At 40.0% G+C, this 17,189-nt stretch overlaps 1 protein-coding gene across 2 annotated transcripts in view; it reads right to left on the bottom strand.

Moving 5' to 3' along the window:
- The window catches only part of USP42 (ubiquitin specific peptidase 42), a 49,517-nt gene extending 32,555 nt beyond the window's left edge, over window positions 1-16,962 (bottom strand). For both annotated transcript variants that reach the window (XM_072753164.1, XM_072753163.1), the window contains exons 1-3: window positions 16,812-16,962; window positions 12,309-12,558; window positions 9,563-9,763 (exon numbers count right to left, since the gene is read on the bottom strand). In XM_072753164.1, the coding sequence (XP_072609265.1) occupies window positions 9,563-9,763; window positions 12,309-12,549 (442 nt within the window). In that variant the 5' untranslated portion in view covers window positions 12,550-12,558; window positions 16,812-16,962. The remainder of the gene's footprint in view (window positions 1-9,562; window positions 9,764-12,308; window positions 12,559-16,811) is intronic.
- Window positions 16,963-17,189: the final 227 nt, after the last annotated feature.

Here is a 17,189-nt window from a genome sequence, read left to right as displayed (position 1 = left end):
TGACTAAAATCGACAATGCAAGAAACAAGTGTTGGCAAGGATAAGGAGAAAAAGGAACCCTCTTGCACTATTGGTGGGAATGCAAACTGGTGCAACCACTCTAGAAGATAGAAGACAGTATGGAGATTTCTCAAAAAATTAAAAATATAATTATCCTATGATCCCACAATTGCACTACTGGATATTTACCCAAAGAATTCAAAGGGATACATGCACCCCTATGTTTGTAGCAACATTATTTACAATAGCCAAGATATGGAAGCAGCCCAAGTGTCCAATAGTTGATGAATAAAGATGTGGTATATTATTCAGCCATTAAAAAAGAATGAAATCTTACCATTTGCAATGACATGAATGGACCTAGAGAGCAAAATGTTAAGTATAAAAAGTCAGTCAGATAAAGACAAATACCATATGATTTCACTCACATGTGTAATTTCAAAAATCAAACAAGCAAAAGGAAAAGAGACAAACTCTAACTAAATGCAACAAACTGATGGTTATCTGAGGGGAGGTAAGTGGGGCAATGGTGAAATAGGTGATGGGGATTAAGCAATGTACTTGTCATGATGAGTATCAGGAAATTAAAACAAAAACTATTAAAATAGTAATTATACATCGTGACCAAATGGAATTTACTCCAGGGATACAAAGAGGACTCAATATTGGAAACTCTACCAGTATAATCCACCATATTAACAAACTAAAAACTAAACATCCCATGATCATATCAATTTAATATTGACAAAGGATTTGACAAAAATCAACACTTATTCATGACAGACAGAAGTCAGAAAAAAAGAAATCCAGAAAGCTTCTTTAACTTAATAAAGAGCATGTACCAAAAAACCTACCACTAATATCAAACTAAATGCTCCTTTCCTTAATATCAGAAACAAGGCAAGGATGTCCACTCTGCTCAAAGTTCTAGCCAGTGAAATAAGAAAAGGAAATAAAAAGCATACCAATCAGTAAAGAATAAGTAAAACTGAAAAAAAAAATAAGTAAAACTGTCCATACTTGCATATAACATGACTATTAGAAAAATCCAAGAACACTACAAAAAGAAAACAAACAAAAATGCCTAGAACTAATCACTGAGTTTGGCAAGGTCACAGTTGATATAAGATCAACAACATATGAAAATAAAATGTATCTTTATATGCCAGCAATAAACATGTGGATACCAAAATTAAAAATATGCCACTTACAACCCCTCAAAAAATAAAAAAAATTTCACATAAATCTAATAAGACAAAACATCCTAACACTACACAACAGGGATTAAAGTAAAGATGATTTAAATAAATAGACATACCATGTTCATAGATTGAAAATGTCAACGTAAGTAAAGGTGTCAATTCTCCCTCCCCAAACTGAGAAGGTTTCACACGACTCCTATCAAAATCGCAGGGAGATTTTTTGTAGATATAGACACTATTATTTTATACTTTATATGGTAACACAGAAAAATGAGAATAGCTAAAACAATTTTGAAAGAGACTACATGGCTGGAATCATTCTATCTGATATCAAGACTTATTACATAGCTACAATTGCAAAACTACGTGGAGAGACAGACATATACCTCAACAGAACAGAACAGAAAACCCAGAAATAGAAACACACAAATATGTCCAAGTGGTTTTTTACAAAGGTGTAAAAGCAATTCAATAGAGGAAAGATAGCCTTTTTAACAAATGGTGCGTGCGGTGGCTAAAAGGCATTTGAGACAAAAAATTGACTTCACCCTAACCTCACACTATGCAAAAATTGACTTAAATGGATCACAGACCTAAATGTAAAATGTCAAACTATAAAACTTTTAGAAAAAAAAAATATGAGAAAATCTCCAGAATCAAGAGCTAGGCAAAAGGGATCTTAAACTTGACATCATAAGCACAATCCATAAAAGGAAAAAGTAAGACACCTCGCCAAAATTAAAAACTTTTGTTCTGTGAAAGACCTTGTTAAAAGGATGAAAAGACAAGCCTCAGGCTGGGGGAAATTATTTGGAACCTACATATCCAACAAAGGCCTGGTTTCTAAATTACATAAAGAACTCTTAAAACTCAACAGTATAAAAAAAAAAAAAAAAAAACTCAACAGTATAAAAACAAAGAATGCCATAAAGAACAAAAGACAGCCAAGAGGTACTTCACCATACAGGATATACAGATGGCAAATAAGCACACAGAAAGATGTTCGAGACCTTTAGGCATTAGAGAAATGCAAATTTAAACCACAAGAAGGTGGGATCCCTGGGTGGCTCAGTGGTTGAGCATCTGCCTTTGGGGGCATGTTTCTGGGTCCGGGGATCAAGTCCCACATCGGGCTTCCTTGCAAGGAGCCCGCTTCTCCCTTTGTCTATGTCTCTGCCTTTCTGTCTCTCATGAATAAATAAATAAAATCTTAAAAAAAAAAAATAGGGACGCCTGGGTGGCTCAGAAGTTGAGCATCTGCCTTTGGCTCAGGGCATGATCCCGGAGTCCCAGGATTGAGTCCCACATTGGGCTTCCTGCATGGAGCCTGCTTCTCCCTCTGCCTCTGTCTCTGCCTCTCTTTCTGTGTCTCTTGTGAATAAATAAATAAAATCTAAAAAAATAATAATAACCCACAAGAAGGTATCATTATATACCTATCAACATGGCTAAAATGAAAAATAGTGATAACACCAAATGCTGGCAAACATATACAGAAACTAGAACTCCCATATATTGCTGGTAGGACTGTAAAATGGTCAGCCACTCTGGAAAACTGGTAGTTTCTTGTAAAATTAATCATGCAACTACCATATGACCCAGTGATTGCAATCCTAGGCATTTATTCCAGAGAAAAAGACATGTTCACACATATATTGTACACTCTAATGCTGACAGAAGCTCCATTCATAATATCCCCAAACTGGACATAACCCAGATGTCCTTCTGTGGATGAGTGCTTAAAACAAGCCATGGTACATCCATACTATGGAGTACTACTCAACAACAAAAACAAAAAAAACCCCACAAATTATTAGTACATACAACCTAAATGAATCTTCAGAGAATTATGCTGAATGAAAAAGCCAATCCATTAAAGTTAAATACTGCACAACCTAATGTATATACATAACATTCTAAAAACGACAAAATTATAGAAATGAAAAACAGATTAGTAGTTGCTAGGGGTTAAAGGAGGACATCAGGGCACAAAGAAAGTGGGCGTGGCTATAAAAGGGGAACATGAGGGATTCTATAATGATAGAAATGTTCTGTATCGGGACTGTATCCATGTCAACATCCTGGTTGAGATATTGAAATACAGTGTTACCACCACTGGAGAAACTGGGTAAGGTAGACAAGAGGTCCCTGTGTCATTCTTACAACTGCACTGAATCTACAATTACCTCAAAATAGTTAACTTTTAAAAAGGCAAAAAATAAGGACATTTCAGACTGAGAATAAAACAAACACATAAAACTAAAAGCAGAGTTCATCACCAGCAAGCAAAGTTAAGGGAAGTCCTTCAGCCATAAGGAAACAAGTAGATGGAAATCTAAATCCACATAAAGGAATTAAAAAAGCACTGGAAATGATAACTATATAGGTAAATACAAAAGATTTCTAAACACATCTGAACTATTTAAAGTAAAACCTTTATAATTTGTTTAAGGCAAAAATAAACAATATACTGTGTGATTATAACACAGGTAGAAATAAAATGTATGACGACAACAGCACAAACGCCATGAGAGGGGAGATGAAAGTACACTGTCACCAAGATTGTCACCAAGTCTTTACAATACACAAGTGGAATATTACTTGAAGGCAAACTGATCATTTAAAGAAGTATGACAAACCCTAAAGCCACACTAAAAAAAGGAAACAAAGTTACAGAAAATATGCCAATAAAGATTATCATAAAATTACTCAAAAAGGCAGAAAAAGATGAAAAAGGGTACAAAGAATAGGACAAAGAAAACAAACATCAAGATGGTAATTTAAACCCAACCTTATCAATTAATCTCATTAAATACAAATGGGTTACACCCCAAGATAAAATGCAGAGATTGTTTAAAAAATTACATTATGGGCTATCTACAAAAAATCCACTTTAAGCATAGACACAAATAGGTTAAAGGTAAAAAGATGGAAAAAGATATACCATACTAGCATTAGTCATAAGCAAACTGAAGGGGCTCTATTTATATCAAAGTAGATTTCAGAACCAAGCACATTACTGGGAGAAAGAGGGTAATTTTGTCAATTATGAATAGGTCATTTCATCAAGGAGGTCATAATAATCTTAAATGACAAAGCTCTAAAACACGAGGCAAAACTGACAAAACAAAGAAAAAACAAATTCACAAATATATTTGATTTCAACAGACCTCTCTCAAAATTTGACAGTAGCCAGAAAAGCGGTAAGGACACAGAAGACAGCCTCAACAACACTACCAAGTAACTGACCATCATGGAGAAACTCCACAGATCACAGCAGAGAACACATCCTTATAAAGTACACATGGGACATTTACTAAGCTAGACCATGTTCTGGTGCATAACACGAGTCTCAAGTTTAAAAGGATTCAAACAACAAAAAATACATCCCCTGACCACAAGAGAATTAAGTTAAAATCCAGTAACAGGACAATTTCTGTAAAATCCTCAAAATACCTGGCAACTAAACACATCTCTAAATAATCGCAAAGGCAATTAGAAAGTATCTGGACCTGAACAAAAATGAATACATGAAATACCAAAATGTCTGGAATACAAGTAAAGCAGCATTTCAAGGGAAATTTATGGCATTAAACAGAACGGAAAAGAAGATCTCAAATTAAATGACCTATAAGCTTCCCCTTTAAGAAACTAGTCTAGGGCACTAAATCCAAAGTAGGCAGGAAAAAAAGTAATAAAAAGATAACAAACATCAATGAAACAAAACAAAGTAACAATGAAACCAAGAGTTGATTTTCTGAGATCAATACTACATGAATAAAAACGGAGAAAAGAACATTATGAACAACTTTATGCTAGTATATTCTACATGTAAGACAAATTCCTTAGACACAAACTACCAAAGCTCCCTAATGAAAAAATAGATAACCCAAAGAGGCCTACATCTATTAAAGAAATTAAATACGTAGTTAAAAACCTACGCATGAGAAAACTCCAGGGCCCCAATGGCTTCAGTGAAATCTACCAAACATTTAAGTAGGAAATAACACAAATTCTACAAAGTTTTCCGGGAAATAGAAATAAATAATCCCAACATATTTCATGATGCCACCATTACCCTGATGCCAAAATCAGAAAAAGGAATTATAAGAAGCTACAGATTACTATTTGTCATGAACATAAGATTTTTAGCAAATTCAATGATGTACAGAAATCATATTGCCTCATGACCAAGCTGGGCTCACCTCTGGAATGCAAATTTGGCTTAGCATTCAAGCAAACACTTGGTGCCCCTATGAAAATTCCCCAGCTAACAACGTATGTAAAAGTGAAAGACTAAAATGTCTTCCCTCTACAGTGAAGAAGGAGACATGGTTGTCACATCTACTTCCACCATATCCATCCAACACTGTAATGGAGGTCCTGGCCAGTGAATCAAAGCAAGAAATAGACAGCATGCAGACTGGAAATGAAGTAAAATTGTCCTTATCGATAGATCACATGACTGACTCCATATAAAATGTTAAGAAATCTTAAAACAATCAAACAAAACTACCATAATTAATATTTACCAAGGTTGTAGGATACAAGACCAATACGCAAAAATCATTTGCATTTTAAGAGTCTAGCAATAAACAATTAGAAATTAAACTTCAAAAAGTATTACCATTGACAGCTTCCAAAAATATGAAACACAGATAAATCTGATTTAAAAGTTCACATTGGGGCAGCCCAGGTGGCTCAGCAGTTTAGCGCCTGCCTTCGGCCAAGGGCCTGATCCTGGAGACCCAGGATTGAGCCCACATCAGGCTCCCTGCATGAAGCCTGATTCTCCCTCTGCCTGTGTCTCTGCCTCTCTCTCTGTGTGTGTGTCTCTCATGAATAAATAAATAAAATCTTAAAAAAAAAAAGGTTCACATTATATCTGTACATTGACAATTAAGCAATATTGCTAAGAAAAATTACAGAGAACATAAATAAATGGGGATATATACCTTGTTTAAGGACAGAAAATAATACTGTTTAGGTGTCAACTCATCCTAAATTAATTCACAGATTCAACACAATGTCAATCAAAATCTCAGGAAGCTTTTTTTTCTTTAAAGATTTTATTTACTTATTCATAGAGACACAGAGAGAGAGAGAGAGGCAGAGACACAAGCAGAGGGAGAAGCAGGCTCCACACAGGGAGCCGAATGTGGGACTTGATCCGAGGTCTCCAGGATCACTCCCTGCAGGCGGCGACAAACCGCTGCGGCGCCAAACCGCTGCGCCACCAGGGCTGCCCTCAGGAAGCTTTTTTGTAGAAGTTCACAAAATTCACTTGGAAATGCAAAGGACCAAGAATGGCCAAAGCGACTTTGAAAAAGGACAAGGACAAGAACATGGAGGACAACTTTCCTGATTATAAAACTTTTATTCACTTTTTTAAAGATTTTATTTATTCATGAGAGACACACACATGTAGGGAGCCTGATATGGGACTCAATCCCAGGACTCCAGGATCACGCCTGGGCCGAAGGTAGGCGCCAAACCACTGAGCCACCCAGGGATCCCCCAAAACTTTTAAATACATAGTAATCAAGACCCCCGTCTTATGGTGTCAAGATAGACAGTGTCAGCATAACAGAATAGAGCCCAGAAATAGATCCATATAGATACGGCCAATTGATTTTTGATAAAGAAGCAAGACAATTTAGTGGAGAAAGGACTATCTTTCAAACAAATAGTGCTGGAACAATTGGATATCCAATATTGAAAAACCTGACCTTCGATCCGTTCTTCACACCACTAATAAAAATTAACTCAAAATGGATCACTGACCAATATAAAAGCTAAAACTATAGAACTTCTAAAATATAGAGAAAATCAATGAGACCTCTGGTGAGGCAAAGATTTTTTAATATAACACTTAAAATACAAGTGATAAGAAAAAATAATGACGTGAAATTCTTCAAAACTTAAAACATGCTCTTCAAAAAACAGTGTGAAGAGAATATTCTTCTCCAGACTGGAAGATAGTATTTGCAAATTACATATCCAATAAAAGACTTGTATCCAGAATATATAAAAAACTTTCAAAACTCAACAACAAGAACACTACCCAATTTTAAATCAAAAGATATGAACAGGCACTTTAGCCAAGAGTATACAGACAGCAATAAACTATATGGAAAGATGTTCAACATCATTACTCATTAGGGAAGTACAATTTAAAACCACAGTAGGGTAGTTCTTGCTATACTATGTACTTATCAGAATGACTTGAGGCTGGAAAGCCTGACCACATCAAATATTATGGGGAGATACAGAGTAAATGGAACTTTCACTCACTGCTGCTGGGAATGTAAAATACCAGAATCCCTTTGGGAACTACAGCTTGGCAGTTTACCTTAAAGTTAACAAACATATACTACAAGACTGAACCATTCCACTCCTAGATATTTACCCAAGAGAAAAGAAAACATGTCCTTATAAAGACCTGTTTATAAATGTTCATAGCAGCTTAATCTGTGAGGGCCTCAAACAAGAAAGAACCCAAATTCCATCAATAGGTAGGTGAAACAAAATATGGTACCATCCATGCAATGGAACACTACTCAACAATAAAAATTACTGATACATGCAACAACATGGAATGTTAAAATAATTGCACTAAATGAAATAAGTCAGGCAATTTAAGAATATATGCCTGTGTAATTCTATTATATGACATTCTAAAAAATACAAACTGATCTATAGTAGACAGAAAACACATCAGTGGTTGCCTGGGGTGGAAGGGATGGGAGTGATTTCAAAGGAGCACTAGGAAACTTCAGGGGTGATGAATATATTCAATACCTTAACTGTAGTGTTTTTTTTTTTAATTTTTATTTATTTATGATAGTCACACACACAGAGAGAGAGAGAGAGAGAGAGAGAGAGAGGCAGAGACACAGGCAGAGGGAGAAGCAGGCTCCATGCACCGGGAGCCCAATGTGGGATTCGATCCCGGTTCTCCCGGATCGCGCCCTGGGCCAAAGGCAGGCGCTAAACTGCTGCACCACCCAGGGATCCCTGTAGTGGTAGTTTCATGAGAGTATACAAATGTCAGAATGTATCAAATATATATTTTAAGTATGTGCAATTTACTGTATGTCAATTATACCTCAATAAACCTAAGCAAAGGAAAATATATAATCACATATATAATAAAGAGATGTAACTAACATGTATATAACCATGCCCCAAGATATCTAAATAAAGGAACAATAGAAAGCAAATGAAAGCTACCAATAGCGTAAAAGATAGGCACTAATTTTGGACACTGGGAGCTTCTGAATTTTTTGTTGGTCTCGCCCCTCGTGGCCCAGGTGCCAGGACTGGGTTTTAATCCACATGCTACTTTCATTAAGCACAAAAGTAATGGGAAAGCTGTCTGTGGGGAATGAATTATGAACTTCGGTGGAAAATGAGAGTAAACAAAATGTTCATTCTGTAATTTAAAAGCCCTTGGCATACCAAACACCTCTGGGCAGTGAGATTCTAGGTGATTTTCCTTTGGTTTCTTTAAATTTTTCTGTACTTTCCAAATTCTTTACAAGCATTATTTTGCTCTTTGGGGGAGGGGTAAACAGTTTTAAAAGAACTGGTTTAAATTCTCCATCAAGTAAAGGACTATTCAAAAAGAAGTAGCAAAAGGAGTTTTCACCCTGATAATTAATGAATAGCACGCACACACACCTCAGCACTAATATAGATCAAAAGACAGGGAGGCTCTGTTTATAAGAATGAAGGATATTTACAATATATTTAGAAGATCAAACCTCAAAGACTAGTTATTTTCTAAATTCTAAATTTTACTGGTCAACCACTGAGTTGGCTGTCACCTGTTAAAGACATGATATATTTTAACTGATTTCCTGCCCTTTAGTTGAAATTGAGCTCGCACACACACACTAAAGTCCTGTATGAATTTTCAGGAGGTTGGGGGCTGTAACAAGAGGTTCCTCTCCACTAAGGCTTACAAACCTGTAAATGAATCAAGCCTTACAATACAGGATAGAAGCCAGGAGAGACAGGATTTCTTAATTCTGCTTGTCCCAAGCTGTTGGCGACAGACATTAATGTCACATTTTTCAGCAAGTGTAGAAAGCCAGCAGGGGGTTCAGAAATGGCAAATGCTGATAAAATATGTTCTTTTTAAATAACTTCACAGGTCAAGTTAGGTGCAAAATGATTTTTATGAAACATGAATACAAATCTTAAGAGTCTTCTTCCATGGTTTCTAAAAGAATAAACCAGTTTCCTAGTGATCATAGAGTTCTTGGCTTAATTCTTCACTATCATTACAGAGAAAAAAATGAAAGTAGGTTAGCATACCACAACACCACACAAGTAACATAGCCCAGAACACTTACATGTCTTGGAGTGTTCATGTGATAGCATGTAATTGGCAAGAGGTGGTGTGTAAGTCAAACACTGCAATGCTGCATTGGCAAAACAGGTATTGCCCAAATTCTGGAGCCCGGCTCCAACTCTATGAGTCTGTTGCCACTTAAGACAAATCTTCTCAGATGGGAAAAGAACTTTTTGTGGAGGAGCAATGCCATCACCTAGGGCTAGAAAAACAAACAAGAAATATTTTTTTAAAAAAAAGCTTTGCACGCTTCTCAAGCTAAATAAATAGCAACACATCAAACTGAATCTGATCAAGATTATGTTTTTTTTTCCTTTAAGGATTTTATTTATTTATTCATGAGAGACATAGAGAGACAGACAGACACAGGAAGAGGAAGAAGCAGGCTCCATGCAGGGAGCCTGATTTGGGTCTTGATCCCGGGACTCCAGGATCATGCCCTGGGCTGAAGGCAGGCTCTAAACTGCTAAGCCACCCAGGAATCCCTCAAGATTAGGTTTTTACCAGCTACCAGAAATACAGGGAAGAAAGTGATATTTTAAAAGAAGGATCTTAGAATGTGGGAAATTGAAATGATTTGGTTTCTTCAATAGTACAGACCAAAGGGGGTGTGTTAATAGAAACTTAAAGACATCCACCAAATGCAAAGTATAGACCTTGTTTTGATGTTGATTTCAACAAATGAAATGGTAAAAAAAAGTTTTTTGACAATCAGAGAAATGTTAACATTGGCTGGAGTTTTAATTTAAAGATGCTTTAAATTTTATTTTATTTTTTTTGATGCTTTAAATTTTAGAAAAGAATTTTTTAGATACACAAACTAGAATATTCATAGATGAAACACAAAGTCTTGGATTTGCTTTACAATGACAGGGGAGTAAATGGGTGAAGGTATAATTGGCTATGAGTTGATAAATGTCAATATTGACTGATGGTACATGAGAGTTCACCATAATCACTCTTTGAGATCTACTTAAAAATTTTCCAACACAATCTATAGAAACAGATTATTAATGATAACTATGCTAGAGAAATCAGGTATAAAGTTCAAAAACAACTTATTTGGGAAAGTTTGATCATTCATCTGAGGACTACTTTTTCAAAAGTTTGCCAGTTCCTTGGCACTACTGGGAGATGGAAACGCCTCACCAGATGGCTCTCTATTTTAACTAAGAAATTAATGGGCAATAAGTATGCAAAGGTAGGCTTCAGTTCAGTGGGAATGGAAAGCAAAATTAGGAAAAAGGAAATGAGTCTGCGGAGAGTGGGACAAGGGCTCCAGAAAGGGCATGGCAGGGTGCTGTGAGTTAAGGCTTGAGGGACGGAAAGGAACCCCAGCAAGTAATGGGAAGTTCAAGTCAGTGAAAAGAAGTGCTGTGGGAAGGTCTTGCTGGTGAAAATCTTTAAACTCTATGTGTAACACTGAATTGTTTATTTTGTGATATAAACTCTCCTCCCACTGAAACACCTTCAGCAAATCACACCACCCACCACATCACAATACCACATTTACTATGAGGATGCAAAACCATACAAGGGCCAAATTATTCTAAACCAAATGACATTCTGAGTTGGAACTAATCTATCTTCTTTGCATTTCAAAGCTTCCAAATCCAGAAGTCTCAGAAGTACCAACCAAAGTGTCAATGTCTCATTTTACCAGATCAGTTTTAACAAATGTAACCACATTTACACAGTTTCAACAAATGTAGCATTTACATTATCTGCTGTCTTTCAAAGAACTTTATTACCAGAGATGATTTTAAGGGGCCAAAACTCCAAATACTAAAAAAACAACCCACAGTTAGGTGGAGCCATTTGTTAAAAGGAAACTTTTCTTTTTTTAAGATTTCATTTATTTATTCATGAGAGACACAGAGACAGAGAGAAAGAGAAGTAGAGACACAGGCAGAGGGAGAAGCAGGCTCCATGCAGGGAGCCTGACGTGGGACTTGATTCCAGGTCTCTGGGATCAGGCCCTGAGCTAAAGGCGGCACTAAACCGCTGAGCCACCCGGGCTGCCCCAAAGGCAACCATTTTTTAAAAAATATCTTCAGGGACGCCTGGGTGGCTCAGAGGTTGAGTGTCTGCCTTTGGCTCAGGGCATGATCCTGCGGTCTCCGGATCAAGTCCCACACATTGGGCTCCCTGCATGGAGCCTGCTTCTCCCTCTGCCTATGTCTCTGTGTCTCTCTCAGTGTCTCTCATGAATAAATATTTTTTTAAAAATCTTCAAAAATTTTAAAGATAGGCATCTAGGGAACTATGGTTACCTGACAAGTTAACAAAATGCCTGCCCATCTCAAATCTCACCAAGATGAAGCTTATCCTCCAAAAAATTAGGAATAAAAGAAACTACAAATGTTATAGTAACTAAAAGTCATCTACCTTGTTATGATACTTTTTTTAAAGGTTTTATTTATTTATTCATGAGAGGCACAGAGAGAAAAGTGGAGACATAGACAGAGGGAGAAGCAGGCTCCATTCGAGGAGCCTGATGTGGGACTCAGTCCCAGGATGCCTGCATCACGACCTGAGCCAAAGGCAGACACTCAACCCCTGAGCCACCAAGGCGACCCTGTTATGATACATGTTAATCATAAACAAGTAGTGCAGGAAAATGAAGCCTGCTGGCCCCTTGGGTAGCAATATGTCTTACAAAAGAAGACCCTCTCCAAAACTACCAACCATTGACAGCATTTATATAAAAGTTTCTTGGAAGAATTTTGTCCTTAAAAAAGTAGTACCTTGATCCTTTTGTGGTGATGGTTTTGATTTATCAGGTACAGATGAACTTGAATAAACTACAGCACCAGGTACTGGTCCTAAAGAAAGTGTGTGATTTGAAACATCATTTAGCGAAGACACAGCTCCCCAGCTGGCAGAACCTGCATCCATGTCTCCAGGTGAGACTGCCTCAGAGCTGCCAGGCTGATTCTGATAGGTTGATGGGTCTGAAGATTCAGAAGCTTTGTCAACTATGGTCATTGTTCAACTCTGCAAAAGACAAAATACAGTTGTTTCATAAAGTGAGAAAAGTAATCTACTTAACCTACCATTAGATCTTAATCTACCATTAAATCTAGTCATTTTTTAAAATTTTTTATTTATTTATGATAGTCACAGAGAGAGAGAGAGAGAGAGAGAGGCAGAGACATAGGCAGAGGGAGAAGCAGGCTCCATGCACCAGGAGCCCGACGTGGGATTCGATCCCGGGTCTCCAGGATCGCGCCCTGGGCCAAAGGCAGGCGCCAAACCGCTGCGCCGCCCAGGGATCCCAGATCTAGTCATATTTAATCATTGTCAAACAAGTCACTGTAATATACCAGCAGCAGTATTTTTAAATTTTGAAATCATTTCCTTGGAACATTTAGCATTGTGCTCATCTAAACATGTTAACAATTTTAGTTGTAAAAACTTCAATGAAATATTTGATTGGATCTTGTCATTCTATCCCGAGAGCCCCCTAAAATTTCTTAGTCTCATATTTCAGTTTATAATCAGGTACCTCAATTTCCAATTCTATACATTTGCCAAAAACCCATATATTTTGTTCTATCTAGCTTTAATTTTAAGTTTCAAGTCCAAAATGACTTGTTTGAAATATATTATTCAAAAAACAATAGGAAGTCACACATTTGAAAAGTTTTCCTGAAGAGGCTCATTTATTTGGTATATGTGACTTCTTAAACAAAGCCCATAAGATATTACTGACATCAAATTTGAACATAAATACAGGTTAAAAAAGTAATTATAATTTTCTCTCTGAATCCTACTTTTAAATCTTAGGGCTACACTTAAGCATTTTCTATATGCTGGGCACTGTGTTAATCACTGAACATAGATTCACTTAATTTTCATAATGGACCTATGAGAAATTGGACAGAGTCCACAGGGTCTAGAAAATGGAGTAATTATAACCCAAACTTAGTCACCAGGTAGAACCAGGCACCTGGCCCAATATTCCCAGCAAGAGTTCCTTCTGGCTATACCCACCCAGTCAAGGGGATCCTTTTAGGAATGTAAACTGTCCAGTGACAACCAAATCCAGTGTGCCACTCCTCTATAGATAACCGTTCTTTGAGGCATGCCCCGACCGCCCCAGGTACAACATCCCGACACCCAGACTTGCTCCTGCCTGACCTAGGAACCGCTCCCCACGTTCCATTCCTACCTACTCTCTCTGACTCTTCGCCTCCTGTTCTTTTTTTACCTCACACTCTTCCATCCTTCCACCTCTGGCCAGTTACCACTTCCACTTCTCAGCTTAGAATTCATTTCCTCTGGGACACTTTCCTTGACAACATTTCTCACTGGGTTAGAACCCCTCCTGCAAGCTCCCACAGCGCCCTGGCGCTGATTTCTATGGTAGCGCTATAGCACCCACTCCATGGCTGGTTTCACTCATTGCTCTCTGTCATACTTTTATTTCTATTTCCTGACCTGGCACACAGAAAGCTTGCCACACATGTGCTGAGCAAATGAATGAATTCTGAAGATAGGAAGTAACCAGTGTTTGCTTTTAGCACCAGTTTGTGCTGAGTGATTTATATACAGTATCTCATTTGTATACAGTATCTCATTCCTACTTTGAAGTAGAAACAGCCTTTTAAAACTTGTTTTAAAAAATGTTCAATACAGTCAAGTGAAAGAATAAATACCAATGCGTACGCCACCTCAACAAATGCTGTGATGCACAGTCTGCTCACAGTGAGCTTCTTTTAAAATCCTCAAATTTGTTTTAATTTTAAATGATGGCATGATTACAGTCCCCTGCCCCAAAAGCACAACCTTAAAATTTTTTTTTGGAATCTTATGCAGAAATTAAAAAGTATATGTCAGATTACATCTTAATAAAATAAGAAAAACGGAACTATTTTAAGTCAACCTATGATACAGGATCCCCATTCAGGAAGAAAGCTTGAGCTGTTTTATCCAAATAAAGTCTACACCATGAAACATAGTGGAGGCAAGCATGTGTAAGAAAACAAAGGAGGAGGAGGAAGACAAGGAGGAGCAAAATGAAGAAGTCAAAACAGCGTCCTGAGGAAAGGTTAATTTGGCCTCATTTACAATAACATTTACTAGTAAAAACCTCAATTTTCCCAGGGTAAACATCCCTTCAGGACAATCATTAACAAATGACCAAATAAAACCATTTTACTTGCTCCAATTGCCTTTGGGGGCTGGGATGGGGGGGGGGTGGGCGGGGAGGTGGGCTCTTAAAAAAAAATTAAGGAAAGCATACAATTCAATCAATAACCATATAGCATTATAATTCTGGGAAAACAAACCAAAACTATCCATTTGTCTTCATTTGTATATTCGGCCAATGAATGCTTACTTATCCTAAAACCATCAAATATCCAAACTAAATTCCATCTGCTATGGAGATATCCTTTCTAGAAGTCAAACAATGTTGCATAGGACCTAAGATTCATACAGTTAAAGAAGTTCTTTACTCACAGTAAAGCTTCTAAACATTATGGTTATGTATCAGTACATATGGTTATGTATCACTTTTAAGCAGCTATTTCAGTGAAAAGTTAAAATTTCTCTCAGCATCTTCTAATGATACACCAAAAGTTATAAAAGCACGTTTGAAAAAAATGAGTACTTGAATCAAGGCTGGATGTGTGTAGAGGATGAGACAAATGGAGTTCACAAATGCTTCCTTTGCCTTAAGTGCAATCTTTGATTTGGAAGGCTTAAAATTTTCAGCCCCTTATATGATATTTCAAATAGCATATGCTTTTTTTTTCATTTAAAAAAAGGAAAGCATATCTCTACTTTAAAATCACTGTGGCACTGCTCATAAAGGGGATAACATCAATACATGTAGAGAAGAAAATGATACACTCTTCTTCATAAACAACGTAATCCACGTTTTTGTGACATTTCTATTTAAAAGGAAAACACACAAGCTTTAAAAAGATAAAGTCTTGATTTCAATTATTTTTAGGTAAATAAAACGACTGGCCTTAAAGCTTTACAAACCAGGGTAGACTTGATTCAACGATAGGAAAAGAAAGTGAAACTGACCTTAAATAAAAACAAATAAGTAAAACTGATTATCCATATCCCCTGTGCACGATGAATGAACCCAGAGAGTAAAATTATCTTTAAAATTTACAACTCTCTTAAAAAATTTCGAGACGCCACAAAAACGTAGGAGAACCTATAATACCGTTGTTAACCTTGAAAGAGAGGTGTTAACTGAACACGTTCCTCAACCAGTTTCACTATTATCCGAGCGTCGTTACTTTAATAACCAACATGTTTTCCCATAAACAAGTAAACCCTAAGGCCTCCCTGAATATAAAAGCGCCATTCAACAAAAGTGATCTCGACTGCATTCATTAGAACGAGGTTAAAGTCCTAGGATCGTAAAACTTCTGTCCCGTCAAATCTTCATTTCAAACATCTGAAACTGATCACCCTCGTCCCCGACCCCCTCCAGGTAAGCCAGCTCTCCCTGCCCCGAAGATAAAGAACCGGACCGAGGCGCACACGCTCCGGGGGACGCGCCGCCGGGGCCGGCCCCTCCTCTCCCCTCCGCATCCCCCACCCCCGAGGGTGCCCGCTCCGCCCCGGCGGCCGGCGTGGGGCACTCGGACACTCGGCTGAGGAGCCAGGTGGACCGCCTCGCGGGAGGGACCGGCGCGCCGCCGAGGGGCGCCGGGGTGGGAAAGTTTGTCTCCCTGGGGGCGCGGGGGGGGGGGGGGCGGGGAGGCGAGCCCCGGGCTCCGAGGGCCGCTCCGAGGGTGAGAGGTGGCAGCCACGCGGGGGGCGGCGGGCGGGCCGGGGACGCCGGGCTCCGCGGCCGGCACCGGCACACGCCCACCGCGGGCAGACCCATGCGGGCCAGGCCGCCCCGGAGCCGCCCGCCCGGCCCGGCCCACGGGCCGAGGGGGCGGGCTGGGGCCGGGTGGGGGTGGGAGGGCAGTGTCCATGGCAACCAGGGGGGTCTGGCCTCCCCGCGCAGCCCGGCTCTCCCGGCGCCCGACCGCCCCGGCCGCCGCCTCCTCCCCAGCGGCCTGGCCCGGCCGGCGGTAGCGGCGCTGCCACCGGCGCCGCGGGGTCCCGGGCGGCCCCGCGGCTGCGAAGGGGGCGGCAGGCGAGGGGCCGCGCCAGTCCCCTGCGGGCCGCGCCGGCTCAGGGGCGGCCTGGCCAGCTGCGGCCGAGGCGAGCGGGGCGCTCTGCGGGCCCCACGCCGGCCGGCGGCAGGCGGGAAGGAGGCGGGAGCTTACCTGACCCGGCTCGGCGCTCGCTCCATCCCCCTCGGCCGCCGCCGCCGCCGCCGCCGCACACAGCCCAGCCGCCCGGCGGGGGACAATGACGTGCCTCCATCCGGGCACCGCCGCCGCCGCCTCCGGGTCAGCGCCGCGCCCGCAGCGCCCCGCCGGGCCGCCAGGGGGCGCGCCAGGGCCGCGCCCGCACGCGCCGCCGCCCAGGGGCCGTCGCACAAGAGGCGCGGCGCGGAGCTAACGGGCCGGGCGAGCGCGGGAGGGGCGGTCGTCAAAGCGCCGCCGGCGCAGGCTGGCGCGCGCGTCACTGGAGCGCCGGGCGCCGCGGAAGGAGCGCGCTGATTGGCGGAGACGAGCCGCGCGGCGCAGGCCAGGGCGGTC

Source organism: Vulpes vulpes, chromosome 3, assembly GCF_048418805.1.
Source record: "Vulpes vulpes isolate BD-2025 chromosome 3, VulVul3, whole genome shotgun sequence".
Lineage (NCBI taxonomy): Eukaryota > Metazoa > Chordata > Mammalia > Carnivora > Canidae > Vulpes > Vulpes vulpes.
This window is presented reverse-complemented; position numbering and strand designations above follow the sequence as displayed.